Source organism: Ranitomeya imitator, chromosome 1 (genome assembly GCF_032444005.1).
Source record: "Ranitomeya imitator isolate aRanImi1 chromosome 1, aRanImi1.pri, whole genome shotgun sequence".
Lineage (NCBI taxonomy): Eukaryota > Metazoa > Chordata > Amphibia > Anura > Dendrobatidae > Ranitomeya > Ranitomeya imitator.
Genome location: NC_091282.1, coordinates 899,022,039 through 899,046,602, shown reverse-complemented (window position 1 = coordinate 899,046,602; position 24,564 = coordinate 899,022,039). Strand labels below are relative to the sequence as shown.

Here is a 24,564-nt window from a genome sequence, read left to right as displayed (position 1 = left end):
AGAGGTGTGGTTAGGGTTACTGTTGGGATTAGGGTTAGGGATGTGTTTGGATTAGGGTTTCAGTTATAATTGGGGGGTTTCCACTGTTTAGGCACATCAGGGGCTCTCCAAACGCGACATGGCGTCCGATCTCAATTCCAGCCAATTCTGCGTTGAAAAAGTAAAACAGTGCTTCTTCCCTTCCGAGCTCTCCCGTGTGCCCAAACAGGGGTTTACCCCAACATATGGGGTATCAGCGTACTCAGGACAAATAGGACAACAACTTTTGGGGTCCAATTTCTCCTGTTACCCTTGGGAAAATACAAAACTCGGGGCTAAAACATATTTTTTGTGGGGAAAAAAAAGATTTTTTATTTTCACGGCTCTGCGTTATAAACTGTAGTGAAACACTTGAGGGTTCAAAGTTCTCACAACACATCTAGATTAGTTCCCTGGGGGGTCTAGTTTCCAATATGGGGTCACTTGTGGGGGGTTTCTACTGTTTAGGTACATTAGGGGTTCTGCAAACGCAATGTGACGTCTGCAGACCATTCCATCTAAGTCTGCATTCCAAATGGCGCTCCTTCCCTTCCGAGCTCTGCCATGCGCTCAAACGGTGGTTTCCCCCAACATACGGGGTATCAGCGTACTCAGGACAAATTGGACAACTTTTGGGGTCGAATTTCTCCTCTTACCCTCGGGAAAATACAAAACTGGGGGCTAAAAAATAATTTTGGGGGGAAAGATTTTTTTTTTTAATTTTCACGGCTCTGCGTTACAAACTGTAGTGAAACACTTGGGGGTTCAAAGCTATCACAACACATCTAGATGAGTTCCTTAGGGGGTCTACTTTCCAAAATGGTGTCACTTGTGGGGGGTTTCTACTGTTTAGGTACATTAGGGGCTCTGCAAACGCAATGTGACACCTGCAGACCATTCCATCTAAGTCTGCATTCAAATGGCACTCCTTCCCTTCTGAGCCCTCCCATGTGCCCAAACAGTGGTTCCCCCCACATATGGTGTATCATCGCACTCAGGACAAATTGGGCAACAAATTTTGGGGTCCAATTTCTCCTGTTACCCTCAGGAAAATACAAAACTGGGGGCTAAAAAAATAATTTTTGTGGGAAAAAAATTTTGTTTTATTTTTACGGCTCTGCATTATAAACTTCTGTGAAGCACTTAGTAACATAGTAACATAGTAACATAGTTAGTAAGGCCGAAAAAAGACATTTGTCCATCCAGTTCAGCCTATATTCCATTATAATAAATACCCAGATCTACGTCCTTCTACAGAACCTAATAATTGTATGATACAATATTGTTCTGCTCCAGGAAGACATCCAGGCCTCTCTTGAACCCCTCGACTGAGTTCGCCATCACCACCTCCTCAGGCAAGCAATTCCAGATTCTCACTGCCCTAACAGTAAAGAATCCTCTTCTATGTTGGTGGAAAAACCTTCTCTCCTCCAGACGCAAAGAATGCCCCCTTGTGCCAGTCACCTTCCTTGGTATAAACAGATCCTCAGCGAGATATTTGTATTGTCCCCTTATATACTTATACATGGTTATTAGATCGCCCCTCAGTCGTCTTTTTTCTAGACTAAATAATCCTAATTTCGCTAATCTATCTGGGTATTGTAGTTCTCCCATCCCCTTTATTAATTTTGTTGCCCTCCTTTGTACTCTCTCTAGTTCCATTATATCCTTCCTGAGCACCGGTGCCCAAAACTGGACACAGTACTCCATGTGCGGTCTAACTAGGGATTTGTACAGAGGCAGTATAATGCTCTCATCATGTGTATCCAGACCTCTTTTAATGCACCCCATGATCCTGTTTGCCTTGGCGGCTGCTGCCTGGCACTGGCTGCTCCAGGTAAGTTTATCATTAACTAGGATCCCCAAGTCCTTCTCCCTGTCAGATTTACCCAGTGGTTTCCCGTTCAGTGTGTAATGGTGATATTGATTCCCTCTTCCCATGTGTATAACCTTACATTTATCATTGTTAAACCTCATCTGCCACCTTTCAGCCCAAGTTTCCAACTTATCCAGATCCATCTGTAGCAGAATACTATCTTCTCTTGTATTAACTGCTTTACATAGTTTTGTATCATCTGCAAATATCGATATTTTACTGTGTAAACCTTCTACCAGATCATTAATGAATATGTTGAAGAGAACAGGTCCCAATACTGACCCCTGCGGTACCCCACTGGTCACAGCGACCCAGTTAGAGACTGTACCATTTATAAACACCCTCTGCTTTCTATCACTAAGCCAGTTACTAACCCATTTACACACATTTTCCCCCAGACCAAGCATTCTCATTTTGTGTACCAACCTCTTGTGCGGCACGGTATCAAACGCTTTGGAAAAATCGAGATATACCACGTCCAATGACTCACCGTGGTCCAGCCTATAGCTTACCTCTTCATAAAAACTGATTAGATTGGTTTGACAGGAGCGATTTCTCATAAACCCATGCTGATATGGAGTTAAACAGTTATTCTCATTGAGATAATCCAGAATAACATCCCTCAGAAACCCTTCAAATATTTTACCAACAATAGAGGTTAGACTTACTGGCCTATAATTTCCAGGTTCACTTTTAGAGCCCTTTTTGAATATTGGCACCACATTTGCTATGCGCCAGTCCTGCGGAACAGACCCTGTCGCTATAGAGTCACTAAAAATAAGAAATAATGGTTTATCTATTACATTACTTAGTTCTCTTAGTACTCGTGGGTGTATGCCATCCGGACCCGGAGATTTATCTATTTTAATCTTATTTAGCCGGTTTCGCACCTCTTCTTGGGTTAGATTGGTGACCCTTAATATAGGGTTTTCATTGTTTCTTGGGATTTCACCTAGCATTTCATTTTCCACCGTGAATACCGTGGAGAAGAAGGTGTTTAACCCCTTTCTGCCATCAGACGTACTATTGCGTCCATGGGGGGTGGGCCCTACTTCCCAAGGACGCAATAGTACGTCATATGCGATCGGCAGCGCTCACGGGGGGAGCGGCGCCGATCGCGGCCGGGTGTCAGCTGCCTATCGCAGCTGACATCCGGCACTATGTGCCAGGAGCGGTCACGGACCGCCCCCGGCACATTAACCCCCGGCACACCGCGATCAAAGATGATCGCGATGTGCCGGCGGTACAGGGAAGCACCGCGCAGGGAGGGGGGCTCCCTGCGGGCTTCCCTGAGCCCCCCGCAGCAACGCGATGTGATCGCGTTGCTGCGAGGGTCTTGCCGCCCTCCCTCCCTGCTCCAGGTCCCGGATCCAAGATGGCCGCGGATCCGGGTCCTGCAGGGAGGGAGGTGGCTTCACAGAGCCTGCTCAGAGCAGGCACTGTGAAGCCTGCACTGCTGCATGTCAGATCAGTGATCTGACAGAGTGCTGTGCAAACTGTCAGATCACTGATCTGTGATGTCCCCCCCTGGGACAAAGTAAAAAAGTAAAAAAAAAATTTTCCAAATGTGTAAAAAAAATTAAAAAAAAATATTCCTAAATAATGAAAAAAAAAAAAAAATATTCCCATAAATACATTTCTTCATCTAAATAAAAAAAAAACAAAACAATAAAAGTACACATATTTAGTATCGCCGCGTCCGTATCGACTCGCCCTATAAAACTGGCACACTAGTTAACCCCTTCAGTAAACACCGTAAGAAAAAAAAAAAAAAAACGAGGCAAAAAACGACGCTTTATTATCATACCGCCGAACAAAAAGTGGAATAACACGCGATCAAAAAGACAGATATAAACAACCATGGTACCGCTGAAAGCGTCATCTTGTCCCGCAAAAAACGAGCCACCATACAGCATCATCAGCAAAAAAATGAAAAAGTTATAGTCCTGAGAATAAAGCGATGCCAAAATAATTATTTTTTCTATAAAATAGTTTTTATCGTATAAAAGCGCCAAAACATAAAAAAATGATATAAATGAGGTATCGCTGTAATCGTACTGACCCGAAGAATAAAACTGCTTCATCAATTTTACCAAACGCGGAACGGTATAAACGCCTCCCCCAAAAGAAATTCATGAATAGCTGGTTTTTGGTCATTCTGTCTCACAAAAATCGGAATAAAAAGCGATCAAAAAATGTCACGTGCCCGAAAATGTTACCAATAAAAACGTCAACTCGTCGCGTAAAAAACAAGACCTCACATGACTGTGTGGACCAAAATATGGAAAAATTATAGCTCTCAAAATGTGGTAACGCAAAAAATATTTTTTGCAATAAAAAGCGTCTTTCAGTGTGTGACGGCTGCCAATCATAAAAATCCGCTAAAAAACCCGCTATAAAAGTAAATCAAACCCCCCTTCATCACCCCCTTAGTTAGGGAAAAATAAAAAAATGTATTTATTTCCATTTTCCCATTAGGGCTAGGGTTAGGGCTAGGGTTAGGGCTAGGGTTAGGGCTAGTGTTAGGGTTAGGGCTAGGGTTAGGGCTAGGGCTAGGGTTAGGGCTAGGGTTAGGGCTAGGGTTAGGGTTAGGGCTAGGGTTAGGGTTAGGGTTAGGGCTAGGGTTAGGGCTAGGGTTAGGGCTAGGGTTAGGGTTAGGGTTAGGGCTAGGGTTAGGGCTAGGGTTAGGGCTAGTGTTAGGGTTAGGGCTAGGGTTAGGGCTAGGGTTAGGGCTAGGGCTAGGGTTAGGGCTAGGGTTAGGGCTAGGGTTAGGGCTAGGGTTAGGGTTAGGGCTAGGGTTAGGGTTAGGGCTAGGGTTAGGGCTAGGGTTAGGGTTAGGGCTAGGGTTAGGGCTAGGGTTAGGGCTAGGGTTAGGGCTAGGGTTAGGGCTAGGGTTAGGGTTGGGGCTAGGGTTAGGGCTAGGGTTAGGGCTAGGGTTAGGGCTACAGTTAGGGTTGGGGCTAAAGTTACAGTTAGGGTTTAGATTACATTTACAGTTGGGAATAGGGTTGGGATTAGGGTTAGGGGTGTGTCAGGGTTAGAGGTGTGGTTAGGGTTACCGTTGGAATTAGGGTTAGGGGAGTGTTTGGATTAGGGTTTCAGTTATAATTGGGGGGTTTCCACTGTTTAGGCACATCAGGGGCTCTCCAAAAGCGACATGGCGTCCGATCTCAATTCCAGCCAATTCTGCGTTGAAAAAGTAAAACAGTGCTTCTTTCCTTCCGAGCTCACCCGTGTGCCCAAACAGGGGTTTACCCCAACATATGGGGTATCAGCGTACTCAGGACAAATAGGACAACAACTGTTGGGGTCCAATTTCTCCTGTTACCCTTGGGAAAATACAAAACTGGGGGCTAAAAAATAATTTTTGTGGGAAAAAAAAGATTTTTTATTTTTACGGCTCTGCGTTATAAACTGTAGTGAAACACTTGGGGTTCAAAGTTCTCACAACACATCTAGATAAGTTCCCGGGGGGGTCTAGTTTCTAATATGGGGTCACTTGTGGGGGGTTTCTACTGTTTAGGTACATTAGGGGCTCTGCAAACGCAATGTGACGCCTGCAGACCATTCCATCTAAGTCTGCATTCAAATGGCACTCCTTCCCTTCCGAGCCCTCCCATGCGCCCAAACAGTGGTTTCCCCCCACATATGGGGTATCAGCGCACTCAGGACAAATTGGACAACACATTTTTGGGTCCAATTTCTCCTGTTACCCTCGGGAAAATACAAAACTGGGGGCTAAAAAATAATTTTTGTGGGAAAAAAATTTTGTTTTATTTTTACGGCTCTCCATTATAAACCTCTGTGAAGCCCTTGGTGGGTCAAAGCGCTCACCACACATCTAGATAAGTTCCTTAGGGGGTCTACTTTCCAAAATGGTGTCACTTGTGGGGGGTTTCAATGTTTAGGCACATCAGTGGCTTTCCAAACGCAACATGGCATCCCATCTCAATTCCTGTCAATTTTGCATTGAAAAGTCAAACGGCGCTCCTTCCCTTCCGAGCTCTCCCATCCGCCCAAACAGTGGTTTACCCCCACATATGGGATATCAGCTTACTCAGGACAAATTGTACAACAACTATTGGGGTCCAATTTCTTCTCTTACCCTTGGAAAAATAAAAAATTGGGGGCGAAAAGATAATTTGTGTGAAAAAATATGATTTTTTATTTTTACGGTTCTACATTATAAACTTCTGTGAAGCACTTGGTGGGTGAAAGAGCTCACCACACCTCTATATAAGTTCCTTAGGGGGTCTACTTTCCAAAATGGTGTCACTTGTGGGGGGTTTCAATGTTTAGGCACATCAGGGGCTCTCCAAACGAAACATGGTGTCCCATCTCAATTCCTGTCAATTTTGCATTGAAAAGTCAAATGGCGCTCCTTCGCTTCCGAGCTGTGCCATGCGCCCAAACAGTGGTTTACCCCCACATGTGGGGTATTGGCGTACTCAGGACAAATTGTACAACAATGATTGCGGTCCATTTTCTCCTGTTACCCTTGGTAAAATAAAACAAATTGGAGCTGAATTAAATTTTTTGTGAAAAAAAGTTAAATGTTCATTTTTATTTAAACATTCAAAAAATTCCTGTGAAGCACCAGAAGGGTTAATAAACTTCTTGAATGTGGTTTTAAGCACCTTGAGGGGTGTAGTTTTTAGAATGGTGTCACACTTGGGTATTTTCTATCATATAGACCCCTCAAAATGACTTCAAATGAGATGTGGTCCCTAAAAAAAAATGGTGTTGTAGAAATGAGAAATTGCTGGTCAACTTTTCACCCTTATAACTCCCTAACAAAAAAAAATTTTGGTTCCAAAATTGTGCTGATGTAAAGTAGACATGTGGGAAATGTTACTTATTAAGTATTTTGTGTGACATATATCTGTGATTTAATTGCATAAAAATTCAAAGTTGGAAAATTGCGAAATTTTCATAATTTTCGCCAAATTTCCGTTTTTTTCACAAATAAACGCAGGTACTATCAAAGAATTTTTACCATTGTCATGAAGTACAATATGTCACGAGAAAACAATGTCAGATTCACTGGGATCCGTTGAAGCGTTCCAGAGTTATAACCTCATAAAGGGACAGTGGTCAGAATTGTAAAAATTGGCCCGGTCATTAACGTGCAAACCACCCTTGGGGGTAAAGGGGTTAATATGTTAGCTTTTTCCTCGTCATCTACAACCATTCTTTCCTCACTATTTTTTAAGGGGCCTACATTTTCAGTTTTTATTCTTTTACTATTGATATAGTTGAAGAACAGTTTGGGATTAGTTTTACTCTCCTTAGCAATGTGCTTCTCTGTTTCCTTTTTGGCAGCTTTAATTAGTTTTTTAGATAAAGTATTTTTCTCCCTATAGTTTTTTAGAGCTTCAATGGTGCCATCCTGCTTTAGTAGTGCAAATGCTTTCTTTTTACTGTTAATTGCCTGTCTTACTTCTTTGTTTAGCCACATTGGGTTTTTCCTATTTCTAGTCCTTTTATTCCCACAAGGTATAAACCGCTTACACTGCCTATTTAGGATGTTCTTAAACATTTCCCATTTATTATCTGTATTCTCATTTCTGAGGATATTGTCCCAGTCTACCAGATTAAGGGCATCTCTAAGCTGTTCAAACTTTGCCTTCCTAAAGTTCAATGTTTTTGTGACTCCCTGACAAGTCCCCCTAGTGAAAGACAGGTGAAACTGCACAATATTGTGGTCGCTATTTCCTAAATGCCCAACCACCTGCAGATTTGTTATTCTGTCAGGTCTATTAGATAGTATTAGGTCTAAAAGTGCTGCTCCTCTGGTTGGATTCTGCACCAATTGTGAAAGATAATTTTTCTTGGTTATTAGCAGAAACCTGTTGCCTTTATGGGTTTCACAGGTTTCTGTTTCCCAGTTAATATCCGGGTAGTTAAAGTCCCCCATAACCAGGACCTCATTATGGGTTGCAGCTTCATCTATCTGCTTTAGAAGTAGACTTTCCATGCTTTCTGTTATATTTGGGGGTTTGTAACAGACCCCAATGAGAATTTTGTTACCATTTTTCCCTCCATGAATTTCAACCCATATGGACTCGACATCCTCATTCCCTTCGCTAATATCCTCCCTTAAAGTGGACTTTAGACAAGACTTTACATAGAGACAAACCCCTCCTCCTCTCCGATTTTTACGATCCTTTCTAAACAGACTGTAACCCTGTAAGTTAACTGCCCAGTCATAGCTTTCATCTAACCATGTCTCGGTTATTCCCACTATGTCAAAGTTACCTGTAGATATTTCTGCTTCTAGTTCTTCCATCTTGTTTGTCAGGCTTCTGGCGTTTGCGAGCATGCAGTTTAGAGGATTTTGTTTTGTTCCAATCTCCTCACTTGGTGGGTCAAAGTGCTCACCACACCTCTAGATAAGTTCCTTAGGGGGTCTACTTTCCAAAATGGTGTCACTTGTGGGGGGTTTCAATGTTTAGGCACATCAGTGGCTCTTCAAACGCAACATGACGTCCCATCTCAATTCCTGTCAATTTTGCATTGAAAAGTCAAACGGCGCTCCTTCCCTTCCGAGCTCTCCCATACGCCCAAACAGTGGTTTACCCCCACATATGGGCTATCAGCGTACTCAGGACAAATTGTACAACAACTTTTGGGGTCCAATTTCTTCTCTTACCCTTGGGAAAATAAAAAATTGGGGGCGAAAAGATAATTTTTGTGAAAAAATATGATTTTTTATTTTTACGGTTCTACATTATAAACTTCTGTGAAGCACTTGTTGGGTCAAAGTGCTCACCACACCTCTAGATAAGTTCCTTAGGGGGTCTACTTTCCAAAATGGTGTCACTTGTGGGGGGTTTCAATGTTTAGCCACATCAGGGGCTCTCCAAACGAAACATGGCGTCCCATCTCAATTCCAGTCAATTTTGCATTGAAAAGTCAAATGGCACTCCTTCGCTTCCGAGCTCTGCCATGCGCCCAAACAGTGGTTTACCCCCACATGTGGGGTATTGGCATACTCAGGACAAATTGTACAACAATGTTTGGGGTCCATTTTCTCCTGTTACCCTTGGTAAAATAAAACAAATTGGAGCTGAATTAAATTTTTTGTGAAAAAAAGTTAAATGTTCATTTTTATTTAAACATTCAAAAAATTCCTGTGAAGCACCAGAAGGGTTAATAAACTTCTTGAATATGGTTTTGAGCAACTTGAGGGGTGTAGTTTTTAGAATGGTGTCACACTTGGGTATTTTCTATCATATAGACCCCTCAAAATGACTTCAAATGAGATGTGGTCCCTAAAATAAAATGGTGTTGTAGAAATGAGAAATTGCTGGTCAACTTTTAACCCTTATAACTCCCTAACAAAAAAAAATTTTGGTTCCAAAATTGTGCTGATGTAAAGTAGACATGTGGGAAATGTTACTTATTAAGTATTTTGTGTGACATATCTCTGTGATTTAATTGCATAAAATTCAAAGTTGGAAAATTGCGAAATTTTCATAATTTTCGCCAAATTTCCGTTTTTTTCACAAATAAACGCAGGTACTATCAAAGAATTTTTACCATTGTCATGAAGTACAATATGTCACGAGAAAACAATGTCAGAATCACCAGGATCCATTGAAGCGTTCCAGAGTTATAACCTCATAAAGGGACAGTGGTCAGAATTGTAAAAATTGGCCCGGTCATTAACGTGCAAACCACCCTTGGGGGTAAAGGGGTTAAAGATTAAAAATAATGGTCTATGACTGTACTTAATTCCTGCAGTACTCGGGGGTGTATCCCATCCAGGCCCGAAGATTTGTCAATTTTAGTGATTTTTAGACGCTGCTTTAATTCCTGCTGGGTTAAGCAGGTGACATTTAATTGGGAATTTTTATCACTAGTCATTTTGTCTGCCATGGGATTTTCTTGTGTAAATACTGATAAAAAAAAAAGACATTTAGCATATTGGCTTTTTCCTCATCCTCATCCACCATTTCACCCAGACTATTTTTAAGGGGGCCAACACTATCATTTTTTAGTTTCTTACTATTTATGTAGTTAAAGAATATTTTAGGATTATTTTTACTCTCTCTCTGGCAATGAGTCTCTATGTCTCAATCTTTTCTGCCTTGATTTGCTTTTTACAGAATTTATTTAATTTTTTGAATTTATTTAATGCTTCATCACTACCTACTTCCTTTAATTCTCTAAATGCTTTCTTTTTGGTCACTTATTGCGCCCCTTACAGCTCTATTTAGCCATATTGTTTCCTCATTTTTCTAGTATGTTTATTCCCATACAGTATATACTGTGCACAGGTCCTATCCAGGATGCTAATAAACGTCTCCCATTTTCTTTGTGTATTTTTAGGTCTCAGGATATCGTCCCAGTTAATTGTACCAAGATCCTCTCTCATCCGTTGGAAATTTGCCCTCCTGAAGTTTAGTGTCCTTGTAACCCCTCTACTATACATCTTATTAAAGGATACATGAAAACTTATTATTTTGTGATCACTATTCCCCAAGTGACCATCAACCTTTATATTTGCTATGCGGTCTGGCCTGTTGGTTAATATTAGGTCTAGCAGTGCCCCCTTTCTTGTTGGGTCCTGAACCAGTTGTGAAAGGTAATTGTCTCTCATAGTTGTCAGAAACCGATTACCTTTGCTGGAACTGCAGATTTCCGTTCCCCAATCTATTTCAGGGTAGTTGAAGTCCCCCATAATAAACCAATATAAACAAGTTAAGTAACAGTACAAAACAGGCACGTAGCCTTACTGAGGTGTAGAGGAAACCTATGGTATGCTTGGGGAATAGGGGGAAAGAAGGAAGCTTTACATCCCAGGTACTGCCTAGAGTGTGACAACCATACCAGAGACTTATGGATACATTCCACAGCCCCATGTATCGCAATAACAGAGCAGTAACAATATAATTATAAAGTGCCACAGTGCAAATAAATACAGCTACTGACAACCAGGCAGCTTACCCATATGTATGGACGATTTCCCCAGTTCCACAAGCGGCCCCCTGACGCACGTTTCGCGGTCTGCTTTTTCAAAACCCCTTGTGAAAAAGCAGACCGCGAAACGTGCGTCAGGGGGCCGCCTTGTGGAACTGGGGAAATCGTCCATACATATGGGTAAGCTGCCTGGTTATTGTCAGTAGCTGTATTTTTTTGCACTGTGGCACTTTATAATTATATTGTTACTGCTCTGTTATTGCGATACATGGGGCTGTGGAATGTATCCTTAAAGGGAACCTGTCACCCCGTTTTTTCAGATTGAGATAAAAATACTGTTAAATAGGGCCTGCGCTGTGCGTTACAATAGTGTATGTAGTGTACCCCGATTCCCCACCTATGCTGCGAAATACATTACCAAAGTCGCCGTTTTCGCCTGTCAATCAGGCTGGTCAGGTCAGGTGGGCGTGGTGACATCGCTGTTTCTTCCCCAGCTTTCCGTTGGTGGCGTAGTGGTGTGCGCATGTCCAAGTTCCGAATCCACTGCGCGCAGGTGAAGAAAAAGCGCGTGATCTGCGCTATTACCCTTGTCATCGGTGGGGGCGGCCATCTTCCTGAGGCCGTGCGTGTGCAGATAGAGTGCTCTGCTGCACGGGGCTTCAGGAAAATGGCCGTGGGATGCCGCACGTGCGCAGATGGAGATCGCGGCGGCCATTTTCCCAAAGCCGAGTTTGCATCTCGGCTTCAGGAAAATGGCCGCCGCCAACTCCATCTGCGCACGCGCGGCATCCCGCGGCTATTGTCCTGAAGCCCCGTGCAGCAGAGCACTCTATCTGCACACGCACGGCCTCAGGAAGATGGCCGCCCCCACCGATGACAAGGGTAATAGCGCAGATCACGCGCTTTTTCTTCACCTGCGCGCAGTGGATTCGGAACTTGGACATGCGCACACCACTACGCCACCAACGGAAAGCTGGGGAAGAAACAGCGATGTCACCACGCCCACCTGACCTGACCAGCCTGATTGACATGCGAAAACGGCGACTTTGGTAATGTATTTTGCAGCACAGGTGGGGAATCAGGGTACACTACATACACTATTGTAACGCACAGCGCAGGCCCTATTTAACAGTATTTTTATCTCAATCTGAAAAAACGGGGTGACAGGTTCCCTTTAACCCCTTCATGACCCAGCCTATTTTGACCTTAAAGACCTTGCCGTTTTTTGCAATTCTGACCAGTGTCCCTTTATGAGGTAATAACTCAGGAACGCTTCAACGGATCCTAGCGGTTCTGAGACTGTTTTTTCGTGACATATTGGGCTTCATGTTAGTGGTAAATTTAGGTCAATAAATTCTGCGTTTATTTGTGATAAAAACGGAAATTTGGCGAAAATTTTGAAAATTTCGCAATTTTCACATTTTGAATTTTTATTCTGTTAAACCAGAGAGATATGTGACACAAAATAGTTAATAAATAACATTTCCCACATGTTTACTTTACATCAGCACAATTTTGGAAACAAAATTTTTTTTTGTTAGGAAGTTATAAGGGTTAAAATTTGACCAGCGATTTGTCATTTTTACAACGAAATTTACAAAACCATTTTTTTTAGGGACCACCTCACATTTGAAGTCAGTTTGAGGGGTCTATATGGCTGAAAATACCCAAAAGTGACACCATTCTAAAAACTGCACCCCTCAAGGTACTCAAAACCACATTCAAGAAGTTTATTAACCCTTCAGGTGCTTCACAGCAGCAGAAGCAACATGGAAGGAAAAAATGAACATTTAACTTTTTAGTCACAAAAATTATCTTTTAGCAACAATTTTTTTATTTTCCCAATGGTAAAACGAGAAACTGAACCACGAAAGTTGTTGTCCAATTTGTCCTGAGTACGCTGATACCTCATATGTGGGGGTAAACCACTGTTTGGGCGCACGGCAGGGCTTGGAAGGGAAGGAGCGCCATTTGACTTTTTGAATCAAAAATTGGCTCCACTCTTTAGCGGACACCATGTCACGTTTGGAGAGCCCCCGTGTGCCTAAAAATTGGAGCTCCCCCACAAGTGACCCCATTTTGGAAACTAGACGCCCCAAGGAACTTATCTAGATGCATAGTGAGCACTTTGAACCCCCAGGTGCTTCACAAATTAATCCGTAAAAATGAAAAAGTACTTTTTTTTCACAAAAAAATTCTTTTAGCCTCAATTTTTTCATTTTCACATGGGCAACAGGATAAAATGGATCCTAAAATGTGTTGGGCAATTTCTCCTGAGTACACCAATACCTCACATGTGGGGGTAAACCACTGTTTGGGCACATGGTAAGGCTCGGAAGGGAAGGAGCGCCATTTGACTTTTTGAATGAAAAATTATTTCCATCGTTAGCGGACACCATGTCGCGTTTGGAGAGCTCCTGTGTGCCTAAACATTGGCGCTCCCCCACAAGTGACCCCATTTTGGAAACTAGACCCCCCAAGGAACTTATTTAGATGCCTAGTGAGCACTTTAAACCCCCAGGTGCTTCACAGAAGTTTATAACGCAGAGCCATGAAAATAAAAAATAATTTTTCTTTCCTCAAAAATGATTTTTTAGCCTGGAATTTCCTATTTTGCCAAGGATATTAGGAGAAATTGGACCCCAAATATTGTTGTCCTGTTTGTCCTGAGTACGCAGATACCCAATATGTGGGGGTAAACCACTGTTTGGGCGCACGGCAGGGCTCGGAAGGGATGGCACGCCATTTGGCTTTTTAAATGGAAAATTAGCTCCAATCATTAGCGGACACCATGTCACGTTTGGAGAGCCCCTGTGTGCCTAAACATTGGAGATCCCCCAGAAATGACACCATTTTGGAAACTAGACCCCCAAAGGAACTAATCTAGATGTGTGGTGAGGACTTTGAACCCCCAAGTGCTTCACAGAAGTTTATAACGCAGAGCCATGAAAAAAAAAAAAAAAATTATTTTCTCAAAAATGATCTTTTAGCCTGCAATTTTTTATTTTCCCAAGGGTAACAGGAGAAATTTGACCCCAAAAGTTGTTGTCCAGTTTCTCCTGAGTACGCTGATACCCCATATGTGGGGGTAAATCACTGTTTGGGCACATGCCGGGGCTCGGAAGTGAAGTAGTGACGTTTTGAAATGCAGACTTTGATGGAATGCTCTGTGGGCGTCACGTTGCGTTTGCAGAGCCCCTGATGTGGCTTAACAGTAGAAACCCCCCACAAGTGACCCCATTTTGGAAACTAGACCCCCAAAGGAACTTATCTAGATGTGTGGTGAGCACTTTGAACCCCCAAGCGCTTCATAGAAGTTTAGAATTCAGAGCCGTGAAAATAATAAATACGTTTTCTTTCCTCAAAAATAATTATTTAGCCCAGAATTTTTTAATTTTCCCAAGGGTAACAGGAGAAATTTGACCCCAATATTTGTTGTCCAGTTTCTCCTGAGTATGGTGATACCCCATATGTGGGGGTAAACTACTGTTTGGGCACATGCCGGGGCTTGGAATTGAAGTAGTGACGTTTTGAAATGCAGACTTTGATGGAATGCTCTGCGGGCGTCACGTTGCGTTTGCAGAGCCCCTGATGTGCCTAAACAGTAGAAACCCCCCACAAGTGACCCCATTTTGGAAACTAGACCCCGAAAGGAACTTATCTAGATGTGTGGTGAGCACTTTGAACCCCCAAGTGCTTCATAGAAGTTTATAATGCAGAGCCGTGAAAATAATAAATACGTTTTCTTTCCTCAAAAATAATTATTTAGCCCAGAATTTTTTATTTTCCCAAGGGTTACAGGAGAAATTGGACCCCAAAAGTTGTTGTCCAGTTTCTCCTGAGTACGCTGATACCCCATGAGTGGGGGTAAACCACTGTTTGGGCACACGTCGGGGCTCAGAAGGGAAGTAGTGACTTTTGAAATGCAGACTTTGATGGAATGGTCTGCGGGTGTCACGTTGCGTTTGCAGAGCCCCTGGTGTGCCTAAACAGTAGAAACCCCCACAAGTGACCCCATTTTAGAAATTAGACCCCCCAAGGAACTTATCTAGATATGTGGTGAGCACTTTGAACCCCCAAGTGCTTCACAGACGTTTACAACGCAGAGCCGTGAAAATAAAAAATCATTTTTCTTTCCTCAAAAATTATGTTTTAGCAAGCATTTTTTTTGATTCACAAGGGTAACAGGAGAAATTGGACCCCAGTAATTGTTGCGCAGTTTGTCCTGAGTATGCTGGTACCCCATATGTGGGGGTAAACCACTGTTTGGGCACACGTCGGGGTTCGGAAGTGAGGGAGCACCATTTGACTTTTTGAATACGAGATTGGCTGGAATCAATGGTGGCGCCATGTTGCGTTTGGAGACCCCTGATGTGCCTAAACAGTGGTAACCCCTCAATTCTACCTCCAACACACCCCTAACCCTAATCCCAACTGTAGCCATAACCCTAAACACAACCCTAACCGCAACACACCCCTAACCACAACCCTAACCATAACCACAACCCTAATTCCAACCCTAACCCTAAGGCTATGTGCCCACGTTGCGGATTCGTGTGAGATATTTTCGCACCATTTTTGAAAAATCCGCGGGTAAAAGGCACTGCGTTTTACCTGCGGATTTTCCGCGGATTTGCAGTGTTTTTTGTGCGGATTTCACCTGCGGATTCCTATTGAGGAACAGGTGTAAAACGCTGCGGAATCCGCACAAAGAATTGACATGCTGCGGAAAATACAACGCAGCGTTTCCGCGTGGTATTTTCTGCACCATGGGCACAGCGGATTTGGTTTCCATATGTTTACATGGTACTGTAAACCTGATGGAACACTGCTGCGAATCCGCAGCCAAATCCGCACCGTGTGCACATAGCCTAATTCTAAAGGTATGTGCACACGCTGCGGAAAACGCTGCGGATCCGCAGCAGTTTCCCATGAGTTTACAGTTCAATGTAAACCTATGGGAAACAAAAATCGCTGTACACATGCTGCGGAAAAACTGCACGGAAACGCAGCGGTTTACATTCCGCAGCATGTCACTTCTTTGTGCGGATTCCGCAGCGGTTTTACAACTGCTCAAATAGAAAATCGCAGTTGTAATACCGCAGTGAAATGCGCAGAAAAACCGCGGTAAATCCGCCATAAATCCGCAGCGGTTTAGCACTGCGGATTTATCAAATCCGCAGCGGAAAAATCCGCAGAGGACCAGAATACGTGTGCACATACCGAAACCCTACCCCTAGCCCTAACCCTACCCCTAACCCTATTCTAACATTAGTGGAAAAAAAAAATTTCTTTATTTTTTTATTGTCCCTACCTATGGGGGTGACAAAGGGGGGGGGTCATTTATTATTTTTTTTATTTTGATCACTGAGATATAATCTATCTCAGTGATCAAAATGCACTTTGGAACGAATCTGCCGGCCGGCAGATTCGGCGGGCGCACTGCGCATGCGCCCGCCATTTTGGAAGATGGCGGCGCCCAGGGAGAAGACGGACGGGACCCCGGCTGGATCGGTAAGTATGATGGGGTGGGGGGGGACCACGGGGGGGGGATCGGAGCACGGGGGGGGGAATCGGAGTGCGGGAGGGGTGGAACGGAGCACGGGGGGGTGGAACGGAGCACCGGGGGGGGTGGATCGGAGTGCAGGGGGGGGTGATTGGAGCACGGGGGGGTGATTGGAGCACGGGGGAAGCGGACAAGAGCACGGGGGGGAGCAGAGCACTGGACGGAGGGGAGCCGGAGCAGTGTACCGGCCAGATCGGAGGGCTGGGGGGGCGATCGGAGGGGTGGGGTGGGGGCACACTAGTATTTCCAGCCATGGCCGATGATATTTCAGCATCGGCCATGGCTGGATTGTAATATTTCACCCGTTATAATGGGTGAAATATTACAAATCGCTCTGATTGGCAGTTTCACTTTCAACAGCCAATCAGAGCGATCGTAGCCACGAGGGGGTGAAGCCACCCCCCCTGGGCTAAACTACCACTCCCCCTGTCCCTGCAGATCGGGTGAAATGGGAGTTAACCCTTTCACCCGATCTGCAGGGACGCAATCTTTCCATGACGCCGCATAGGCGTCATGGGTCGGAATGGCACCGACTTTCATGACGCCTAGGTGGCGTCAAAGGTCGGGAAGGGGTTAAGTCTCTGGTATGCTTGTCACACTCTAGGCAGTACCTGGGATGTAAAGCTTCCTTCTTTCCCCCTATTCCCAAGCATATTATAGGTTTCCGCTACACCTCAGTAAGGCTACTTGCCTGTTTTGTACTGTTACTTAACTTGTTCATATTGGTTTAAATAAAATTTACATTGTTTTATGAATATTATTTTTGGGATTTTCTTACTCCGTTCTCTCGTGCAATATGTATTTTTAAGTTCCTTGATTTGTCCCATAGATTTGGACAGTTTTACTGGGGGAGGTATACGATTGTACTCCCGGCCACAAATTCATCATAAGTTTTATGAGTTTTGTGTTATATGCTTCAAGACCTGGCAGACTTGCTGTGGTAAATGGAACCATGAATTCTGCTGTCCACCAAAAATTCCTGAAGGAGATTGTCCGTCCATCTGTTTGTGACCTCAAGCTGAAGTGCAGTTGGGTTATGGAGCAGGATAATGATCCAAAACACACCAGCAAGTCCACCTCTGAATGGTTTAAGAAAAGCTGGAGGGATAGTACGTCAGCTGGCAGTATCCCCCGCTTTGAGATGTGCTCCGGTGGTGAGCCCACCTCAAAGCTGCGACATGTCAGCTGTTTTCAACAGCTGACATGTGGCCGCGATTCGCCCGTGCCCATTAGCTAAATGCCGCTGTCAAACTCGACAGTGGCATTTAACAAGAGCCGCCGGCCGCACGCCGCTGACCCCCGTCACATGATCGGGGGTCATCGGTGTATTGCCATAACAACCTTGCAATGCTGCATTTCTACTACATAGAGGTGATCTGTGCTTCACCTCTATGTAGCAGAGGCGATCGTGTAGTGCATGCTTCTAGCTTCCCATGGAGGCTATTGAAGCATGCCAAAAAAAAAGGAAAAAAAAATGTGTTTAAAAAAAATAAAATCACCCCCCTTTCATCCCAATCAAAATAAAACAATTTAAAAAAAAAAAAAACACTACACATATTTGGTATCGCCGAGTTCACAATCGCCCGATCAATTGAAAAAAAAAAAAAAAAAAGATTATCCTGATCACTAAACGGCGTAGCGAGAAACAAAAATCTAAATGCCAAAATTATGTTTTTTTTTCCGAAGCGACATTGCATTAAAATGCGATCAAAAGAACGTATCTGCACAAAAGTGGTATCAATAAAAATGTCAGCTCGGCACGCAAAAAATAAGCCCTCACCCAACCCCAGATCACGAAAAATGGAGACGCTACGGTTATCGGAAAATTGTGCGATTTTTTTTTTCTTTTTTAGTAAATTTTGGATTTTTTTTTTCACCACTTACATAAAAAAGAACCTAGACATGTTTGGTGTCTATGAACTTTTAATGACCTGGAGAATCCTAATGGCAGGTCAGTTTTAGCAACTAGTGAACCTAGCTTTTTTGCACTTTTTTTTTGCAATTTCATCACACTTGGAATTTTGTTCCTGTTTTCTCTTACACGATATGAAAAAACCAATGGTATCGCTCAAAAGTACAACTCGTCCCGCAATAAATAAGACCTTACATGGCCATATTGACGGAAAAATAAAAAAGTTATGGCTCTGGAAAGAAGGGGAGCGAAAAACGAAAACGAAAACAGCTCCGGGGGTTAAGGGTTTAAAAAAGCGGTTCATGCTTGGAAACCTCCAATGTGGCTGAATTATGACAATTCTGCAAAGATGAGTGGGTCCAAATTCCTCCAGAGCGTTGTAAAAGACTCATTGCCAGTTATCACAAAGGCTTGATTGCAGTTGTTGCTGGTAAGGGTGGCCCAACCAGTTATTAGGTTTAGGGGAGAATAATTTTTTCACACAGGGCCCTGTTGGTTTGGATTTCTCTTTCCCTAAATAATAAAGACCTTCATTTAAAAACTGCATTTTGTGCTTACTTGTGTTATCTTTGTCTAAAGTTTAAATTAATTTTGTGATCTGAAACATTTAACTATGACAAACATGCAAAAGAATAGGAAATAAGGAAGGGGGCAAACACTTTTTCACACAACTGCATATATGGTCACGTGACCACCTTATCACACTGGCAAATTGTGACAGCACACAGTCATGAAGAGTAACTGCAGACTTTTATCCCAAACCTGGACAACCCCTTTAAACCCCCAATCAGAAGCCTTTTATTCAGAAAAGCAGTCTCCTACTTTGTACTGATGATGGGCAAGAACCACGGAATAGCCATACACAAATTTAGATCTGGCTTAACTTTAAATCCCAAGTCATGTAGAACAGATTTGATATTGATATTACTAGTAAGTAATAGAGACCCTGTTCTCTCGCTTTTGTGAAAAGGCCATTTGGACGTGGGAAAAGTATGATCACATATACTAGACTGGTTGGTGTAGGGATGTATAAGTATACTGCACAGACGTCCAAAACGCAAAGCCAGATACTGGGGTACAGATACCAATACAGCAGGGCTGGACAAATCAAATGAAGCTCCCAGCAGATCCAGTTCTGACTATAGGATGTTTGATACCAGCCATACATCACACAGTAGTGGCAACTAAATCCTACAATAGTAGGTGAATAGCCTGCTGCTATTACTATCTGCAGTAGTTTTAGCAGGGTCTCCGATATCCCAGATACACTTTTCCCCAGTGGTAACAGCTTGTCCCCTCTTACTCCATATGCATTAGAATGCTCCCCCCCCTTACCTAGATAGTAAGACAGAGGCATCCACCTCTCATTCATCAATAGCAGTAGCAAATTGCCCCCCACATCTCATCCAGCAGTGGCCGAGACAGAACGCCCCCCCGCCTCTCATCCAGCAGTCTATAAAGGCACGGATGATTGACCTCGTGGAGACCAAAACATCCAACACCGCGGAGACACCATCACGTGTTTCTCAATGCAGTGATCCAGAACACTGCCCCCAAATATGCAAATGCAAGTAGAGGAGCTGCGGAGACACCATCACGTGTTTCTCAACGCAGGCAGTGAATAGCCAGGCCTTTCACCGGGAAGGAACAACCAAGGGAAGGGCAGCATCCAATAAAGGAAAACATCCAATAAAGGAAAACCACCTATGCCAAGCATGGTATCCATCCACAGACAGCTGTTTGTGTGGAGTAGGAAACTGGCTATCAGGAGCAGTGCCTAGTAGAAAGTCTATAAAGGCACGGATGATTGACCTCGTGTCAGCTGTCTGTGGATGGATACCATGCTTGGCATAGGTGGTTTTCCTTTATTGGATGTTTTCCTTTATTGGATGCTGCCCTTCCCTTGGTTGTTCCTTCCCGGTGAAAGGCCTGGCTATTCACTGCCTGCGTTGAGAAACACGTGATGGTGTCTCCGCAGCTCCTCTACTTGCATTTGCATATTTGGGGGCAGTGTTCTGGATCACTGCGTTGAGAAACACGTGATGGTGTCTCCGCGGTGTTGGATGTTTTGGTCTCCACGAGGTCAATCATCCGTGCCTTTATAGACTTTCTACTAGGCACTGCTCCTGATAGCCAGTTTCCTACTCCACACTGATGAGGGGCAAAAACCCCGAAACAGCTGTCTGTGGATGGATACCATGCTTGGCATAGGTGGTTTTCCTTTATTGGATGTTTTCCTTTATTGGATGCTGCCCTTCCCTTGGTTGTTCCTTCCCGGTGAAAGGCCTGGCTATTCACTGCCTGCGTTGAGAAACACGTGATGGTGTCTCCGCAGCTCCTCTACTTGCATTTGCATATTTGGGGGCAGTGTTCTGGATCACTGCGTTGAGAAACACGTGATGGTGTCTCCGCGGTGTTGGATGTTTTGGTCTCCACAAGGTCAATCATCCGTGCCTTTATAGACTTTCTACTAGGCACTGCTCCTGATAGCCAGTTTCCTACTCCACACTGATGAGGGGCAAAAACCCCGAAACAGCTGTCTGTGGATGGATACCATGCTTGGCATAGGTGGTTTTCCTTTATTGGATGTTTTCCTTTATTGGATGCTGCCCTTCCCTTGGTTGTTCCTTCCCGGTGAAAGGCCTGGCTATTCACTGCCTGCGTTGAGAAACACGTGATGGTGTCTCCGCAGCTCCTCTACTTGCATTTGCATATTTGGGGGCAGTGTTCTGGATCACTGCGTTGAGAAACACGTGATGGTGTCTCCGCGGTGTTGGATGTTTTGGTCTCCACGAGGTCAATCATCCGTGCCTTTATAGACTTTCTACTAGGCACTGCTCCTGATAGCCAGTTTCCTACTCCACACTGATGAGGGGCAAAAACCCCGAAACAGCTGTCTGTGGATGGATACCATGCTTGGCATAGGTGGTTTTCCTTTATTGGATGTTTTCCTTTATTGGATGCTGCCCTTCCCTTGGTTGTTCCTTCCCGGTGAAAGGCCTGGCTATTCACTGCCTGCGTTGAGAAACACGTGATGGTGTCTCCGCAGCTCCTCTATTTGCATATTTGGGGGCAGTGTTCTGGATCACTGCGTTGAGAAACACGTGATGGTGTCTCCGCGGTGTTGGATGTTTTGGTCTCCACAAGGTCAATCATCCGTGCCTTTATAGACTTTCTACTAGGCACTGCTCCTGATAGCCAGTTTCCTACTCCACACTGATGAGGGGCAAAAACCCCGAAACAGCTGTCTGTGGATGGATACCATGCTTGGCATAGGTGGTTTTCCTTTATTGGATGTTTTCCTTTATTGGATGCTGCCCTTCCCTTGGTTGTTCCTTCCCGGTGAAAGGCCTGGCTATTCACTGCCTGCGTTGAGAAACACGTGATGGTGTCTCCGCAGCTCCTCTACTTGCATTCTCATCCAGCAGGGGCTGAGACAGAACGCCCCCCGCCTCTCATCCAGCAGGGGCTGAGACAGAACGCCCCCCGCCTCTCACCCAGCAGGGGCTGAGACAGAATGCCCCCCGCCTCTCATCCAGCAGGGGCTGAGACAGAATGCCCCCCGCCTCTCATCCAGCAGGGGCTGAGACAGAACGCCCCCCGCCTCTCACCCAGCAGTGGCTGAGACAGAACGCCCTCCGCCTCTCATCCAGCAGTGGCTGAGACAGAATGCCCCCCGCCTCTCATCCAGCAGTGGCTGAGACAGAACGCCCTCCGCCTCTCATCCAGCAGTGACAGACAGAATGCCCCCCGCCTCTCATCCAGCAGTGGCTGAGACAGAATGCCCCCGCTTCTCATCCAGCAGTGGCTGAGACAGAACGCCCCCGCTTCTCACCCAGCAGGGGCTGAGACAGAATGCCCCCCGCCTCTCATCCAGCAGTGGCTGAGACAGAACGCCCTCCGCCTCTCATCCAGCAGTGACTGAGACAGAATGCCCCCCGCCTCTCACCCAGCAGTGGCTGAGACAGAATGCCCCCCGCCTCTCATCCAGCAGTGGCTGAGATAGAACGCACCCCGCCTCTCATCCAGCAGTGGCTGAGACAGAATGCCCCCCGCCTCTCATCCAGCAGTGGCTGAGACAGAATGCACCCCGCCTCTCATCCAGCAGTGGCTGAGACAGAATGCACCCCGCCTCTCACCCAGCAGTGGCTGAGATAGAATGCCCCCCGCCTCTCATCCAGCAGTGGCTGAGATAGAACGCACCCCGCCTCTCATCCAGCAGTGGCTGAGATAGAATGCACCCCGCCTCTCACCCAGCAGTGGCTGAGATAGAATGCACCCCGCCTCTCACCCAGCAGTGGCTGAGATAGAATGCACCCCGCCTCTCACCCAGCAGTGGCTGAGATAGAATGCCCCCCGCCTCTCATCCAGCAGTGGCTGAGATAGAACGCACCCCGCCTCTCATCCAGCAGTGGCTGAGATAGAATGCCCCCCGCCTCTCATCCAGCAGTGGCTGAGACAGAATGCCCACTTCTGTAGAAGCAGAGTGCCACCCCCATGCACACTACCCGTGTAGGAAATAAGACCCTAAAATCTGAGTACACTGCAGTGGTGTCATATGTTTGGCCAAATCTTTACCAATAGGAAGGAGTGCGAAGAGTCTACACCATGATACGCGCCTTTCCTGTACACCACAGATACAACATGATGCCACGTATAATGGGCATATTACCGGGATTCCGATGAAATGCGAGCAGTGGTGGGATATCTGAGGTCGCCATTGCATAAGTCACTGGCGGGGGCACTGTGAGTAAATACTGTACATCACATTAACGCCTTGCAGGGCCGCTCTGAGGTTAAGCTGATCTTGAGAGATGCAATAAGGACATCACAAATAATTAAAGCAGAAGCCGTGATCGGGTGACGCCACTGGCAGTCGCTGGCTCTCCGTTATGTAAGACGTCCTTCCCGATCAGCATTTCCTTTCTGTAACAACCAGATCTGATTGATGAAAGTGAAATGCCGGTTTACGGATCAGCCGGGCAGAGATGCAGCCATCTCCACGCTGCCACAGAATTGTGCAGCCAGCCCCCTCCATCTCATGCCCCCTCGTAAGGAGAATGCAGCATTAATAGCTGAAGGGATCAGAAACTTTGCTTGATTTCACACAAATAATACAGATCCAGTGAGAACTGCCAGTAAAGGTAGATACAAACAACATGGTGGAAACCTGACCATTAGCGATCACTGCGGTCCCTGGGCCACTGTTAGCGCCCAATACGTGCCATTAATTTCGGTGACCTTCGCCACTCCACTGTAACTACAACTACATCACATTTACAACTTCAAGGGTCTGTTCATTTTGTTCACCTCCATGGCAGAATCTATCAGACTTGACAGAAAATGGGTTTCCAGTCCGTCGGTTCCAGGAAATGCCAGGTCCAGAGCCCTGGAGTCCACAGCCAAGATGCTGGAAAGTGCCATTACTGCGGAGGAAACAGAACATGTCTGTCCTTGGCACAGCCAATCAGGAGGCTTCCTAAAGTGATACTGATACGCTCATTGGTTGCTACTGGCAACAGCAATTCTTTTTTTATCTGCCCTAGTTTTCATGAATAAACTTTATGCGTCAGGTCAGTACACGACCGCAGACTGAGGCCGTGGCCGCCGTGCACACAGGTGACAGAATGACGCGGCCGCCAGGAAGGTGGAAGCACTTACTTTGTCGCTGGTGTGTTCGCGCTCGGCGTCCACGCAGGGCCCTCTCCTCCGGAGCTCCGACATGTCACACACGGCGCGAGGATGAGGCGCAGGTAAGTGCGAGGAGATCACAGGGCTCTGCAGGAGGCGGGGCACACTGCACCCGGAAGCATGGCGCGCGAGACGCTGCGGGCTCCCCCCTCTCTGCTGCTCGGGACAGGCTTCCCGAGGTGAGCGGGAAGGAACAAGCGGCCGGTTGTCACTAGTTACCAGGAGAAGTGAGGGCACAGGGATGTCCTGGAGGTGGCGCTGTCCCTGCACTTCAGCCCTCCTCCTCCCGCCCACACTGCTGACAGCAGGGCGGGGACATGGCGGAGCTCACGCACACAGAGCACAACACAAGGAGCATTGCGGAAAGGAAGGGAGGGGACGCACAGGGTCCTGGAGAAGGGGAAAGAGGAGTACAGGGTGATGAGAAAGGAGAAACCCGAGTACAAGGTCCTGAGGAAGGGGAAATAGTAGTATGGGGAAGCAGGAGTACAGGGCCCTGAGGGAGGGAAACAGGAGTACAGGGCCATGAGGAAGGGAAACAGGAGTACTGGGCTCTGAGGAAGGGAAACAGGAGTA

At 45.4% G+C, this 24,564-nt stretch overlaps 1 protein-coding gene across 1 annotated transcript in view; it reads right to left on the bottom strand.

The window, feature by feature from the left end:
• The window catches only part of CDS1 (CDP-diacylglycerol synthase 1), a 151,729-nt gene extending 127,473 nt beyond the window's left edge, over positions 1-24,256 (bottom strand). Inside the window, exon 1 of the mRNA XM_069743262.1 lies at positions 23,959-24,256. Coding sequence (XP_069599363.1) covers positions 23,959-24,021 — 63 coding nt within the window. The 5' untranslated portion in view covers positions 24,022-24,256. The remainder of the gene's footprint in view (positions 1-23,958) is intronic.
• Positions 24,257-24,564: the final 308 nt, after the last annotated feature.